Source organism: Syngnathus acus, chromosome 17 (genome assembly GCF_901709675.1).
Source record: "Syngnathus acus chromosome 17, fSynAcu1.2, whole genome shotgun sequence".
In the NCBI taxonomy this organism is placed as follows: domain Eukaryota; kingdom Metazoa; phylum Chordata; class Actinopteri; order Syngnathiformes; family Syngnathidae; genus Syngnathus; species Syngnathus acus.
The window spans coordinates 7,171,745-7,187,478 of NC_051102.1; the positions used below are offsets into that span (position 1 = coordinate 7,171,745).

The 15,734-nt window shown below is 51.2% G+C and overlaps 1 protein-coding gene across 1 annotated transcript; it reads right to left on the reverse strand.

The window, feature by feature from the left end:
* Positions 1–433: 433 nt before the first annotated feature.
* kcnq3 (potassium voltage-gated channel, KQT-like subfamily, member 3) lies at positions 434–14,921 on the reverse strand. The gene is made up of 15 exons (XM_037275208.1): positions 14,644–14,921; positions 13,647–14,060; positions 6,238–6,328; positions 6,041–6,167; positions 5,799–5,971; positions 5,560–5,727; positions 5,373–5,483; positions 5,094–5,189; positions 4,920–5,014; positions 4,521–4,714; positions 4,348–4,450; positions 4,133–4,264; positions 3,921–4,016; positions 3,749–3,836; positions 434–3,564 (listed from the first exon to the last, which is right to left on the reverse strand). The coding sequence occupies exons 2-15, from the start codon at positions 13,943–13,945 to the stop codon at positions 2,935–2,937; spliced, it is 2,403 nt and encodes an 800-aa protein (XP_037131103.1). The 5' UTR covers positions 13,946–14,060; positions 14,644–14,921; the 3' UTR covers positions 434–2,934.
* Positions 14,922–15,734: the final 813 nt, after the last annotated feature.

Consider the following 15,734-nt stretch of genomic DNA (forward strand, 5'->3'; position numbering starts at 1 on the left):
ATGTCGCAGCTTCTAACCGTTAGAAGTATTTAATAACAAACATTTACTAATAAAATTAAAATCAAAATGAGGTGCAATCACAGCCTAGCAAAACATGCCTTACCTTTTTGACTAATGTTTTTGTTTCATTTTGAGCTGCGTCCAAGTCATTTCTTCCTCCTGTTGAATTCCATCTAAACGAAAATAAGTTTTCATTCCTACTTAAATTCATAACTATGCTACGATCTAATGGTTAGATGTTACATCAATGAAATAGTTCATTCAAACTTGCGCATCGAGCAGCAATTTCCTCCCATGACGTCTCTCTCTTCTTCGCTGGATTGTTTCTGGGGCAGCGCCACCCAGTGGTTCTGCAGCGAGCAGCCTCTCCAAAAATTGGCCACCAGTAGCTCCGCCAATGGGCTCTGTGACCTGGCAAGAACAGCACGCAAGCTTGTTGTCATTTGAGAGTTTTATTCTTAATAGGTTGTGCACTTGAAAAGAGAATGGTCCATTAAAAAAAAAAAAAAAAAAAAAAAAGTGAAATAGTGACGACAATGATTTGCATATTTGCATCTGATGAACAAAAAGGTTTGGGGGGACATGTGAAGGTCACTTATCTTAACGTTGAAACTAAAGGAGCCGCCGCCAAGTCGCTCACAGACTTTCTTCGGGCCTCGAAAGTGTGCGGCGGCACGTTGCGTGGTTGCCGCATGCAAGTACTTGCTCGAGCTAGGAATCGTTTCGTTTGGCACGGTTACCCAGTGATCATAGCAACCCACTCGTCTTATCAAAGTGCGCGTTCACATGCACACTAGAAGCTATATAGAGATATTATGGTTATTGGCTATTATGCTTGTTAGCTTAGCTTAGCATTGTTTACTGGCTGTCAGAGTAGATGTGAAGATACATAGAGTAGGTTATATGCTGTCACTATTGAAGATGTTTTTGTGTACACTTGAATTTTGTGCTTCTCACACAGCAATGTTGTGACGCGACTTGGCAGCCGTCCACCAACACACACACATGCACACACACACGAAGGAAACAATGAATCGGGAAAGGCCAAGGCACAAATCATTGGTGGCGATGAAAAGGTCCAAAAGGTTTCAGCTCACGTTTGGATCAGAACCGACAACACACACACATTCGCTTTTTTTTATACGTACACACGCTCAATAGACAACCTGAATTTTTTATGGCTTTTTTTTATGTGCGTATAAATAGGACAATTTGGACTGTTGTCCAGCAGAACTTGCAGTGTGCGTCCAAACATGGAGTGTTAATCGGCAGAAAACCAATCAGATTGGGCAGAACCTTCAGGAGTGACATTCACCTAGCACGCTTGAAACCGCAAAAGCATCTCATGAATATTCAAATGAGGACGACCGTTTTCATCCTATTAGTGAAACAGACATAAGGAACGACGAGAGGACATTTTCAAATGACAAATTTACATTTGCTGATACATGACGGAGCGTTGACAAACATTCAAGTGTTCACCGTGCGCAAAAGGTTTCAAAAAAACAATTTTACAATTTGTAAAATTGTTTCAGATCTCAAGAAAATACAACTAAAACGGTGTGGCCACCATTAGCAAAAGATGATCATTGCAGAGTGTCAAAGTAAATGCAGTTGTTTCAGCAGTTAAAAAAAAACAAAACTATAACTAAGGATTTTACTGGATGCTCGGCGTCTCATTGTGATGATCACATGACACGGTAGCTCATGCTAACTGATCAGCCCGATGCTGTAAAAAGAAAAGTTGCATAATGTAAATAAATCAAAAAATAAATCATTACAAAAATGTGTGTACGTGTGTGTGCGTGCGTGCGCACTGCAAAGCTGCATTATGAAACATAAATACATTGGCAAAGATCAATTCCTGTTACGTTCATCAAACTTGATAACTTATTTGAAATAATTTACGATTATTACGATGACGAAGGCTACCGAGTGAGGACCCGCCTCTGACTTCCCGCCAATGTCGTTGGCACCCAAAGTGTGTCGCCGGTCGCATGACAAGACGACACACTAAAAAGGCGTGAAAGTCTTTTAGAAAATACTTTTTCATCATTAGAAAATCTCCACAAAATATTAAATTTCACTGATTTCTTTGTGTTTTGCGTGTTGCTTCTGATGGCTTTTTGTCGTAGCGACGTCCCACCGGGATCAATCAAAAGTCGTAAAATTAAATAAAATAAATTTGTATTTTGGCACGTTGGACATCACATGGACTAACACTCGGAAGCTGTCAATCACTCTGCCCACTTGTCGGCGTGACAAACTGTCAACAAAACACACGCACCCATGTGAAACTTTTGGTTGAGTATGGCCACTAGATGGCGCTCTAGCATGCATGCATGCAAACTAAAGTGTCGTGGTGTACATATGTGTTATGTACATGCGTGACGTGGAGATATGTGTTGTGCGCATCTGCGAAGCAGTCACAGCTTCTTTGCCATTTTGCAATGCCACAGCCTTCATCAAAATGACCTCAAGTGGGATTCATAGCAGTGGAAGCAAGCTGATCAAGGCATTTTGGACCAAGTGCCGTGAATACTTTGCGGAGGCGCCGTCTGTACATGTGGCGTACATACAGGTCAGGTCAGGTCAGGTCAGGTCAGGTCAGGTCAGGTCAGGTAGTATGTGTGACATGTGCGAAGGTGTTGCTTTTTGAACGGCACAGCAGGCGTGACGTCATCCGGCATCCGCGCCAGTCACCGTGCGTCACATGCAGCGGCGTAAAGCTGCCTTCTCCACAGTCCCACCCGTGTCGTGACATCATCACCGATGACATCACTGGATACTACAGTTGCAAAATATTTTCCCGGGAATTCTCGGGAGAAAATGTCGCAACATTGTCGACACGGTGGCCGACATCCTCGGAAGGCTTCGAGTGCGGAGGCGTGGTTCGGATTAAAGGTTTTGAGTTGGCGGGCGCCGCCTCCCCGCTCAGGGCGGTGTACTCCACACATCGTCACCCAGCCCCTCGCCCGTGGAAGAGAGGGGCAGCGGCCCCCCACTGGGTGTAAAGGGGTCCGTGTCCGTGTCCGTCTCGCCCTCCGCCAGGTAGACGGGTCTGGGTCGGGTCCGGTCACCCTCCTTGGCCCCGGCGCCGGTCCCACGGCCTCCGGCCCCGGCCACCTCCTCCCCGTGGCGCTCGCTGCTGGAGAAGCTGAAGCCGCTGGGCGAGTGCTCCAGCTCCTCGTGGTTCATCGACAGCAGCGACAACGGCGACTCGCCACCGCCGGGTCCCCCCGTGGTCCTGCCGCACCCCCCCGACAAGTCCTGCAGAGAGCTGATGGGCAGCACGGTGGGGCGCGCCGTGTACACGGGCTCTCGGGGCTGAGCGCGCCCGCCTCCCCTGCCGGCCGGTCCCGCCTCGACGGCGGCCGGGTACCGCAGCCTTTGCGGAAAACCCTCGCCGGAGTTGGGGACGAGCCGGCGGGCGTCTCCACCTGCCAGGGGGTGTGGGGGCTCCAGGGTCATGTGGGCAGCGCCTGCCGAGTCCACGTGCAGGTGCTCACTGCGCTGGATGTGCATGTCCACCAGGAAGTCCAACTTCTTCTCCATGTCCTCCACCTGAAGCAATATTGAGGATGAAATCAAGACCACGTTGAGACCAGCGGCATGTGTCCTGTACTCAGGCGCCTTGTTGCTCTCTCGTGTTTGATTTTGTGAGGTACACAAATATCGTAAAAAAGTCATAGCAGCACTAAGCGGCACCACTGAGCTCTCCTGGGAGAGGAGATGAATGGTTGCTCACCTGCCGCTCCACGCGCACAAATCTCGCCATCATGCTCTGGTCCTCGGTTCCTGCCACAGGGGGGCCTTTGGACAAGAAGGACTCGTGCCTGCAAGGCACACAACACGGCCGTTCACCTTTGACCTTGCATTGGTGTTGGGATGGCAAAATCGAGGTTGGGGAGGGGGCCCACCTGGGCGACTGGCCGCTGGCGTAATTGGAGGGAGGCTTGACAGGTTTCTTGGGCTTGGGGGTAAGGGGAGCTCCGGGTGCCAGAATCATATCGATCCTGAAAGAAGACCACCACGAAGGAGCCTTGTCAACATTTGCTTGATTTGAAACGCATTGTTGAAGTGTGCACCCAAGAACAAAGTGTTGCAATTGACTTGCTCAGCTTTTGCTCACCTGGTCTGGAGGTACTTGATCCTGCAGAGCATGTCCAGATGTCCGGCTGAGTACTGCTCGATCACATCCTTGACGTCGTAAGGCCGCAGCGTCTCCTTGAAGCGCTTCTTGTTGAGCAGGAAGGTCATGATCCTGCCGGGCGTGCCCACAACATGGCTCAGCGTACTCGGCCCACAACACGCAAAGTAAGGAAAAGCGGCGGCGGACACGCCAACCTGACGGCCCTGATGGCCAGCTTGAGCGTGGGGATGGACTCCTCCAGCAGGATGTCGGGCGGGAAGCCGCGCACCTCCAGCACCGCCTCCCCAAGCGTCGCATCTACAGCAGGTTTCGGTTCCCGTCAGCGGCGCTCAACTTTGTCGAGCGGCGTCACTTGGCTTCGACGTACCTTCGGAGCTCTGGCGCAGCGTGGCTGCCCGCATGCGGAAGGCGGTACGGAAGCGTTCGCGATTGCTGAACCCGGCCGGCTTGGAGGGGCTCTCCTCCAGCGCTTCGGCCGCCATCTTCTTACTCGCCGCCACCGCCATGGCCGGTCGTGCGTTGGGCAGGCGCACGCGCTCCATCAGCGTCATCTTCTGGCTGCTGGAGCACATACCCGTCGTCATGGTTACAAACCAGACTATAGTTTTGTTTATGTTTAAGAAGCACAGTGAGTGTAAATGTTTTGTTTGATATTTTTTTGAAAATGTTTTGTTTTACTTTGTTTTTTATTCGATTTGGGACGATTGCCTAGCAAAGTGCCATGATTGTGTGTGTGTGTGTGTGTCGTGAGCGCAATGCAAGCCACCTGAAGCACGGGAGTGAGATGATGGTCTCGTAGAACCGCCAAGTGGCAATGAGGTCTTCCCTGATTGGATTGGTGGAATAGTAGCGCCACGCCGACTGCGAAAGACGCACGCGTATGCAGCGCTAAGTGGACCAATCAAATGGCGGCGGCGGTTGGGATCTCCTCCTCTCTCACCTGGATGAGCCCAGCGGCCGGATGGCGTCTTTTCTCAAAGTGCTTCTGTCTGTGCTGCTCCTGGACCTTCAGGGCCAGACCGGAACCCAGGATACCCTGCATCGGCAGTGTGACAGCACAGCGATGTCGTCAACGAGAACGTGGCGTCATCATCATCATCATCATCAATGTGACACGGTAAAATCGGCGAGGTATCGTCAACATCAACCATGAAGGTGATATCGTCGATGGAACAAAACCACGGCGTGGTGCTGGAGGTCAACAGCGGAGGCTACGCACGGCAGGCAGAGCGAAGAAGGAGACGCCGATCAATGCGAAGGTCCCGGCCAGAAGTCTCCCCGCCCACGTCTTTGGCGTCTTGTCGCCGTAGCCGATGGTGGTCAGCGTGATCTGCGGCGAGCGCTGAGATTGGCCGGCCGCTCGCCACGCCGCGGCACGCCTCAGCTCAGGCGAGGCGGTTACCTACCAGCCCCCACCACAGCGCGTCGGCGTACGTGTCAAAGTCCTGAGCGTTGGGCTGCGCGGCGGGGAGGTCCCGCTCGGACGGCGACACGTCGTCTTTCTCCACAAGGTAGACCAGGAAGGATGCCAGGATCAGCGATAGGAACCCGATGTACCAGGCTGTAATCAGCTCCTGCCACACATCGCCGCCAACGTCAATTCATGTGGCTGAGGGACACCCGGGGCACATTTCGGTCGCCCTACCTTGCTGTGCGCGTAGATGGCCGAGCCCAGCAGCTTCCAGGTTCCACCTCGCCGGTCCATGCGCAACATGCGCAGGATCTGCAGGAAGCGCAAGCTGCGCAGGGACGTGGCCAGCACGTTGCCTTGGTTACGCACCGCCACCACCGGCACCGAGGCCAACAGAACAAAGATGTCTGAGGGAGACACCGTCTCGGGATCAATCTCAAAACTCGCCTTGGCTTCTTCCCAAGCCCGCATCTTACCCAGCATGCAAAGCGGCTTGCGGGCGAACTTGAGCCTGCCTCGCCATCCTTTGTAACGACAGCAACATCCTGCAGCCCAAATGCGCAACGCAAACTCGGTCCCAAAGATGAAAATGGCAAACGTCTCCTGGGAAACGCCAAACACACATGCTCAGATCTGTGCGTGCGTGCGTGTGTGTGCGTGTGCCAAAGCTTACCAGAACCACCAGCCAATGAGCTGACGTCTTCTCATGCTCTTTGAAGGTTGTCAACACGGCCAAAATCAAACAGCCCAAGACGATCAGAAATCTACACACACACACACACACACACACAATTGAGTTGAACCAAGATCTGTAGGACTAGCCTTTGAGCACTAGAGGGCGGCACACTTCTGCGTGTACTGCATGAGGCTCAGCAAACCTTGTTTCTGGTTGTGTTTTTTTTGCTGACTCAGCAGAGCAATACTAAAACATTTTAGAGGGAAAACGTAAACGTGGCTTGAATGAATTGGTTGCTTTTGAGAATTCTGGAATTTGTTTCATGTTCTGTCAAAACTAAATATAAAATCCAAACACGAATATACAGATGGACAAAAGTTATGGAAAGGGTAGAAGTGAAAATAAGAGACTTTTCAATGTCATGCACAGGTCCTTGACATTTTGCCTGTTCAGCAAATGGCCAAGCGCTTGCCTTCAAACGGTCCTTGATCTTCTCAATTAGTTGTTGAGTAATCAATTGTTTTGCCATTCTCAATACATTGATTGTTCAAATTCATTCATGTCTACAACGGTGGCAAGTGAAAATTCTCGTTGATGCGGCAAGGTCTCAGCTGTGAACGGGGGTGAGAGGGCAGGTGTGTTACATTTGACGTTGGCGCTCACACACTCGGTGACACCGCTCGCTCAAAGTTCAAGGCAAAGGTCGTCTCACTTCTGCGCTTCAGCTGCGAGCGAGCCTCTCGTCTTTTCTGAAGGTCGCCCTTCTAACAAAAGAACAGAGAGAAAGTTCTTGTCGCTCTCGCCATTAATCCGCTCGGCTTCGCAGAGCCCGCGGGAGGCTTCCCTAAACCCCCCCCCCACCACCACCACCCACGAGGATTCCTAATGAGCAATTTACTGACGAGATCCAAGAAGCGTATTGCAGACGCAGCGAATCGGGAAAGCGCAAAAGAAGCAAAACCTTGACAAAGTTCTCATCAAATGGAGACAACCTGGTCAAAGTGTCCTCAAAAGTTGACGCTCACCCTTTTTCGATAAAAAGGCCACAAGAAGGAAAAGTGCACGGCGAGAGCGCCACACCTGTGCTGCGTATTACGATCGGGCTCGTCTTCTCAGTTTGCTGCCATCAAGTGGTAAGCAGTGGAATTACACGCAAACTAACAACTCTGCTGGGCCGTGACGCGCCTCGACTTGCACTTGGACCTCCCATCTCAAACCCAAAGCAATGCATCCGCGGGGATTCTTCGTACGGTGACCAAGAAGCTTGAATTTGTCGGAGCAGCTGGGCCACCCAGCCCTTGGCGACACGACGTCGGCTCACCGTTTTCCGCTGATAGGTTACTGAGAGGAGGATTAACCCAGCGAGCGGCGGAGTTCTGACAGGAGCGCTTTCTGTTTTTCCAGTCCGACTGATGTCGAACAAACGAGCGTGATTAGCGGCGCTAATTGCATCCATTAGTGCACGTTAGGGAGTCGGCAGTTAATCGGGCTTGGCGGTGGATAATGAGTTTCCTTGCCAGGTTGCGCCAACGTCCCACGAGAAGAGGCCGGCGGCGGCGGCGGGATCGATCCGCAAAACCTTCATTGTGTCAACTTGGACGTGGAAAGTTTCACCTAAACTCCGAGCGAGCCGGATCGTCTGTTGTGTGGATTATTTGGATTATGTTATTGATTTCTATCACAACCAAGTCGTGCAACTCTTTGACTTGACTCCTTTAAATCAACTCAGTCAAGTGATGGTGGGAGCGAGAGAGCGAGTCTCGCTACCAAACGTGCGACCAATAACGAATATGTTAAAAAAAGGAGTCAAATGCTCCTTTCATCAAATGCGTCCGTCCCGGCTTACGACGTCGTCGGTCCCGCCACTCATACGGACGAGGCTGCTCTTATCAAATAAACAAGGAGACTCGCATCCCGTTTCCATGGCAACGGGCGCTTCCAACACTTTTCTGGGAAAATACCCTGGCGGGAGGAAAGCGAGCGGTCGTGCCTAGTCTGCCTCGTTTCCATGGCAACAGGCTGCCGTCGCACGCCCGCGTCGTGCGGAGTAAACAAACAAACATGTCTGCCGCCGCCTCGTCGCGACGACGTTTGAGCTATTCATATGTCATCCCTCCCACGAAGAACACCAGGTCAAAAAATAATAATTCCAATGTTCCGGGGGTTGGAGACCACTGATCTAACGAATCTAAACAAGAGCGAAGCCGCCAACACCTCAACTCCAGATTGACGTCTCAATGTTTTATTTCCCAGGAGGCGCGCGACCGTCGTCCGACTCGGGCTAGGGGCCGAAAGGACGACGAGCCGCCTTTCTCAGTCTTCCACCCCACGGCCGAGCCGGAAAGGAGGAAACGAAGTAACATGTCCCGTCATAAATTTGACCAAGAGAACATTTCCTTCACAGCACCAGTCCAAGCTCACGCGCACTCTGGGACTCTTCACAGTGACGTGGCGCTGCTGCAGCCAAAAGCGGGCAGAGCAGCAAAGTCTCAGCAAGCTTTTGAGCTGTCACGGCACAGTCAAAGGACGTCGGGGACCCGTCGCAAAATCCACTAGAGGCAAGCAAAAGACGCAAAGGCCTGAGTCCGGATCGGAAGCCACTCATCTGATGTGTCCTCCACGTCAAGTTGAAGGCAAGTTGAAGGACGGCACAAGCGGCGGCTCAGCTGAGGCGCTTGAGCCTAATTAAGGAGCCGGCCCGACGCTAATTAACCCACCGAGGTCATCCGAAGACATTTGCGAGAGAGAGGAAACACTGGCTTTCATCTGATTGGCTCGCCTCCTTCCCAGCAGGATGGACGGACGTCACGCAAAGCTCAACGTACGGCCGACGTGTCCCGCACGTGGAAAGAAGGTAGCGATGATGGGGACCGGTAAGAAAGTATGATGACGTCAATAATAATCTGATGAAGATGTTGCCGATAAGGATGAAGATGCTGCTGCTTCCACATTTTTTGATTAGTGGGCATTTTTAGACATGGTTGCTAGGCAACTGAGACTCTGCTGTACACCACCGTGTCATCCTGCCTGCTGTATACACGCACAAACTGGTAACCATGCTAAATTGATGCTGACGCATTCCATGTACGAGCATCACACGTGCTAGCGTCACATGACGGGGCGATCTGTGACACAGCGGCGTGCTCCAAACCCCGCACGCACCCCGAGCGGGAATCCGGGCAACGAGTCCAGTGGTTGCCGTGGTGACGGATGCAAGCGTGTGAGCCAGGCTGGTGTGCCATCAAAAGAAGCGTCCAAGAAGGGCCTGACAATTTTTTCTAATTGCAATCTTGAATGAAAAGTTGAAGTGACATCATCGCAGTCACAGGAAAAAAAGTGCTTGTCCCATAAAAAAGGGGAACATTGGCGCCTTTGCAAATAAATGCAACTTGTGGTGTCAGCATTCTCCGATAGCTACTGAGCCCTCGTCGTCCCCTGCCCCCCGTCGTGTCCTCTATCGCCCTTCAGAACAACCCCCCCACCCACCCACGCCGCAGCGGCGGCGATGTCGATTTGGCCTTAAACAGCAAAACAAGTATGTTAATATCATCCGGGACAACTTTGGCCTCTCACAGGAAGGAAAATCTCTACTCTGCTGCTGGGCTGCTCACCTCACAAGAGGCCTTCCAATGGAATATCCACTTTTGACATAACTTCAAACAATTTGCCATTCAGTCGTTTGGACTGGCAGGCACAAAATGATTCCAATGTCTCTGGGCGCTCGCTCGCTCATATCTTGGAAAGGGCACTTGATGGATTGCACCATCAAGATTTTGACGGGGAGGGACGAGGTCTGTCTCCTTTCAAGGCAATCTGTCCGCCTCCCCCGCCAGCCAATCAGAGCGTCCAGGAAGCAGGAAGAGGGCAGGAAGCGGAGGCTATTAGGAGGGCTTTTCTTTTTTCTTTTTCGTTGAACTGAGGGGATGAATAAATGATGAGCGTCGCTCACGCGGGATTGCACAGTCAGCGGCCGGCGACTTGGCGGGGGAGGGGTGCCGGGAAATTCGATGCCCATCGCGCACGCCGAGGACCTTCGTGCGGACGCCAGAAGCGCCCGTGTCCTCGACCCTTGACGATTGCGAGCGGTGCAAAACAAACGAGCGTCGACGCAAACTCCGCTGCCGCCGTCTCTGCCCGTCTTTTTTTTCATTTTCAAATTAGCTCGCAAGGTTTCAGTTCAATATCAAAACCCAATATTGACATCAAAATAAATGGACATGAGACGATTGGACTGACAACGAGTTATCATCAAAAACAGAGCGAGATGGAGATGAATTCGTGGAAGTTGAAGAGCAAACATCAAAAGACATTCAGTTTGTAAATGTTGCACACAAGAATGACGAAGCCTCCTGAAAAAAAAAGAAGACTAAGCTAAAACAAAGCAAAGCCCCAAGAACCCTAAAGTGAATCGGAAAAAAAGCAAAGTCCGAAGCGACTGCAAAGCCAACAAGAGGAGAAATCCCGACGAGTGAACGCAAGCGGCCCATCCAAAGAGCAGATTTCCTTTCTGCAGTTGTAAGATAATCCTCCTCGGGGTCCTGCCAAAGACCCCCCCCCCCCCAACCCCCCACCGGGGTATTGATCGCCCTTTGTGAGTATCAAATTGAGGCACTTGAAGGTAGAAAGCGCTTCGTGCGCACGCTCACACGTGACCACCCGAGAAAAAAAAAAAACTTTAACTACGACCGCAGCAGATTGTGGAAATTATTCGGTTAAGAAATGCAACTAACGACTTTTTGTTTTTCATTTTAAAAATATGTCATCAAATGAATCCACATGAAATTTTTGCCAGGAAAAGATTTGGGTGTCAACAAAGCAAAATAATTTGAGGTAAAAAGATGGAAGATGACTTCATCAAATTATTGCACAGCTTGAAATCAAATGAAGCGAAACAACAAAGACGCCATTAAAACGAATGAAGTGAAATGATTTGAAAAGAAGTCTCACAAAGATGTGGAAAATAAGATTTGATGTACAAAGAGTTGACATTGTGCAAAACCCCACGCGACTTGTCGATGTGACGGACGTGAAATGGTTGGGCGTCAAGAGATTTGATGTGAAGTGCGGCGAAGCGTCACGCTCGTTTGTGAAGAGCGCCGCTCATCAACGACGTCACGTGCTGAGTGCCAATAAAGTCGCTCTTTTCCCCATTGCAATGAATTATCGCCTCAGAGACGGAAATTATAAGCTCGGGATGGCGCTGATTTACGCTGCTCGGATGTCGGCGCCTCCGCCGCGCCCGGTAAAAGCTGAACTGCGATTCACCTTTGATGGGTCACCGTCTTTTGACTGCGCTCCCTTCCCGCAATCCATCATCTGGCGTCGTCGTTGGCCTCCCGCTGACCCGATTCAGCACAAAAATAAAACCCCACGTTACGATTGGACGCAAAGCGCCGTTGAAGCACTATTAGCGTGTTTGTTAGCAGGTCGAGTTGGAGGAAAGGTCATGCCGCTTTGGTGGTTACAGCGACATCGTCTTAGTTGCTCTCAGAGTCACGTGACTCGCTTTCAGTTGAATTTGTCGATCCAAAAATATCGCGTGATTCGACCTATTCCGAGAGTCGGGCGGCATAGTCCATTTTAAGCTGCTAACGCAACAGCGTGGCCGTATTAAAGATTAAAGATTAAAGATTAAAGTCCCAATGATCGTCACACACACACCTGGGTGTGGTGAAATTTGTCCTCTGCATTTAACCCATCCCCGTGTGATTTTAATCCATCCCCTGGGGGAGAGGGGAGCAGTGAGCAGCAGCGGTGCCGCGCTCGGGAATCAGTTGGTGATCTAACCCCCCAATTCCAACCCTTAATGCTGAGTGCCAAGCAGGGAGGCAATGGGTCCCATTTTTATAGTCTTTGGTATGACCCGGCCGGGGTTTGAACCCACAACCTTCCAGTCTCAGGGCGGACACTCTACCACTAGGCCACTGAGCGTATTAGCGTACGTCCAAGCACGCAGTTAGCCGTTAATTATCAAAATGACTTATACTCAAACTTCATTAGCAGCTCATGCTAACGCTACATGTTGAATTAATAGCAAGTCGTCTGGCGTGTTGTTGTCCTAAAGGCAAATGTGCCAGCCCACCTACCGGAGACACTTCCTGTGCACACATTAGTGCCTTCAAAAAGTGGTCCCGACGGGAACGTAAAAAAAAGGCTAATTTGGAAAAAAAAAAAGCGAATCGCCTCCATCGATCCAAAACTGTCAGACGTATCGGCTGGACAGCTGCCGGGCCGGCCGTGGCATCTGTTTAATTTCTCTATGTGTGATTAGCCACCGCTAATGACTCCTGCGTTAGATGAAAACGACCGCGACCACAAAGGGGCCCTTAACAATGCTCTTAAACAACGGCGGTGCCTCCCGACAGCCTCGCTCGCTCGCTCGCATTGATCCCAAGCACACGTGATGGGCACCTGCTCAGAAGGGCGGCCATTTTGGCCACAAAGCCAGCACAAAAAAACTTTTGACTCAAAGAAAGATGGAGAAATACCTATTGAACGGCCGTCACATAATTGATAAAAATCATGTGAGTCTTTGATTCGACTACATTTTTTATAGTACTTCAATGATTTCATTGCTTTTAAGAGTCGTGTAACTTCAGGAGTCAATTTTTAGCCTTCTTCTCAAGTCGTCGACAACTTCAAAATGACATCGACTAATTCACATGTCTTGCTTTAAATCGACGACGCCACTTGATGGAATCGGGTGACATTTGTAATGAACTAGATCATGCTCGCACTCACCAGGATGGGATCTGACCGCCATCGAGGCTCAGAACACGTGGCGGCGCAGTGGGAATCACAATCGCCCCGAGGTCAAAGGTCGGCCGTTTGCTGCCGCGCACGCGCTTCCCAACACGACCCCGTGACCCCGCCGCACTGTACGACACGTAAAGAGACGAGGTTGAAGTTTTGCGTGCGCCGGCTGCGGCGGCGCCACCGATGTCACGCGTCGGGTGGCGACAGACGGCACCGCACGTGGGGCGGCCATATTTGGAAGGACGACTGCCAGACGTACGCTGACGGCTGACTCAGTGTCAGTGACCGAGTGTCATCGTGCTGGCATTTGCCCGTTCGGCCGCTGTTAAATCAGACGCAGAGCGGGCGTGCAATCTTTGACACGTCTTCCACGTTGAAGTCAAAGCAGGCTGCGTCGCGTGACGCCACCTTTCACGCGCACAGTTGAGGAAAAAGACATTAAAGTCTTCCGCTCAACAGCTTTTTTTGACATTCCAAATGATTTTTATCGGTTATCTTTTCAGCCCCTCGCTATGTAGTGGTCAAGACCCCCCTTAAGCACCGGGTGGGAAATAAAAAAACTACCTGAGCCGTCCCTGGTTGGGACCTAATCAAACCCACAAAAATAAAAACAGAAAGCGATAGCGGACATGTCGGGTGGTGTGACTTACACAAAGGCGTGGTAGAGGAGCGCCCATCCTCGGGGTCTTTCCAGCGCGTCGTAGATGAGGTTTTGGATCCTCCTCTTGCGAGCGTTATTCCTCTTGGCGGGACGGCTGTAGTTGAGCGGGGTCTTGGCCAGCAGCCCGATGGCCGTGCCCTGTGAGCCCCGCTTGTAGTCCGCCACCACCACCGCCGCCAGCAGAGCGCCATCCTTGTCGTCACCCGCTCCGACTCCACACTGCCGGTCCGGGGGGTCCTTCCTGTGGTCCTCTGAGCCACTCGCCACGCTCCTGGACCGCAGTCCCATTATCAGTGCTGCTTGCCCGGGTCGGGCCGCATGCCATGGTCCGCTCCGGGTGAGCCCGTGCCCTCAACCTGGGGTCATTTAAGGATGCCGGGGGAGGAGGCACGGGGAGGTGAGGCTGTTGGAAGAGATGCACCACACAAAACAAACAAAAGTGGCATCAAGTAACGAGCTCAACCTTCAATCAACCGCTTAATTCTTTGACTTGCTCTTACACCTCTGCTGCTATGTTTTTCTATTCTATTTCTTATTATATATCATTTGTTCTCCGGGGATTTGAAAAGCGTTTCGTCAGACAAAAGGCGGACTGGACCCCCGCTAAATAGCAACAATCAAAGAGCAAAAATCTGCGTATAACGAACGGCAAATAGTATTGGATTGAAAATAATAATGGGCAGCGTCACACATTTTTTTTCTATCAGCCGAAAATGTCATCTGGAGTATGCTGCGAAAGGCGCCAACAAAAAGACAAACAAAAGAATAAAGTGAATAAAGTCCGCAAATATAAGACTCGGCTAGCCGAACGAGGATGTTATGAGCTCTGAGACGAAAGCAACACCTCCAAACGCACGGCAGACAAAGACCTGGGGGTGCGCGTGCACGCATGCGACCCCGCTCACGCACGCGCGGCCGTCAAATGATAAAACCATTTTTGTGGTTGTCATTTTTCTTGGGGGGGTAGGCAAACGAAGCAGGCTCACCGGCGTGCATGGTTCGGCTCTTCCTTGCTTCCTTCCTGCCTTCAGGCAACCCGCGCACGAAGAAAGCGCCGCAGCGATCACGGCTCGCCTCGCCAACAACAAAAAGAACACTAACCGGAGGAAGAGGAAGAGAAGGAGGAAGAGGAGCAGCACGAGGAAGAGGAGCAGGGTGGAGACGGAGGCTGGGGAGCAGCACGAGGAAGGTGGGAAGGAAGGAAGGAAAGCAGGAGAAAGAGAGACGAGCAGCAGCGTGGACGCGGGGTGCGCGTCCACGCAGCAACACGGCGCTGCGTGCACGCGCGGGAGCAACCCGAACAGGTACACTTTGTTCACATCACGCGCGCGGCCAGAAGGAAAAGGAGCAAAAAAAAAGTCTGGACATCCATCATTCCACAATCAATGATTGATCCATCGCTTGATTGATTAGCAGTGATTGGGGGCAGTCAATGCCGAGCTGGATTTATGCACGCGCTTGTACATAAATCACAACGCGTGCACTTGAACGTGAGCATTTACAGTACACAGGGACAAATAAACACCAAACGGACAATTGGGCATGTTAAAAAGATTTGTGCTGTGCTTGCTTGATGGTATAAATTGGGTTTGAAAATTTTACGGGCCGAATTGGACGAATGAAAACTCCTCGATCAGCAGGAGCGCGCTTCGGAGAACTGTCAGTCTGTAAAAATAATTAAGAAACATACATGGGAATTTTGGAAAAAATCAAATAGTGTGAGGTGAGAAGTTTGGAAATACATCGTTAACGTTCCAACAGTCTGTAGTGAGTGAGAAATGCTGGGGCCTGCGTCGCCCTTAACGGGATTATGAGACTAAGCGCACATCTGCTCGGCCCATTTCATTGTCGCCTTCGTGCTAATTAGCAGCAATGAAGATGACGGCTGCAAATGACCAGCAGCGGGCCGATTTCGGCCAACCCGACCGGAGGCTCTGCCAGTCCTCTCCAGAGCCACCGTCTCGACTTGGCAGACGAGGGCGCGTGACCTCCCTCCCTTTGGCAAGGAAAAAGTAGGAGGGACACGTCGAAAAGGGAGGAAGAATAGAGGAAGGCAAAGAGAGATGAGCATGGTCCC

What these genes read in the sequence shown, in the direction of transcription:
- kcnq3 (XM_037275208.1), bottom strand. Translation starts at nt 13,945, where the DNA reads ATGGGACTGCGGTCCAGGAGCGTGGCGAGTGGCTCAGAGGACCACAGG. An exon ending in CAAGCCGCTTTGCATGCTGG is followed by an intron (nt 5,972 to 6,040) that starts GTAAGATGCGGG and finishes TGTCTCCCTCAG; the next exon opens with ACATCTTTGTTCTGTTGGCC. An exon ending in GCTGCGCCAGAGCTCCGAAG is followed by an intron (nt 4,451 to 4,520) that starts GTACGTCGAAGC and finishes AACCTGCTGTAG; the next exon opens with ATGCGACGCTTGGGGAGGCG.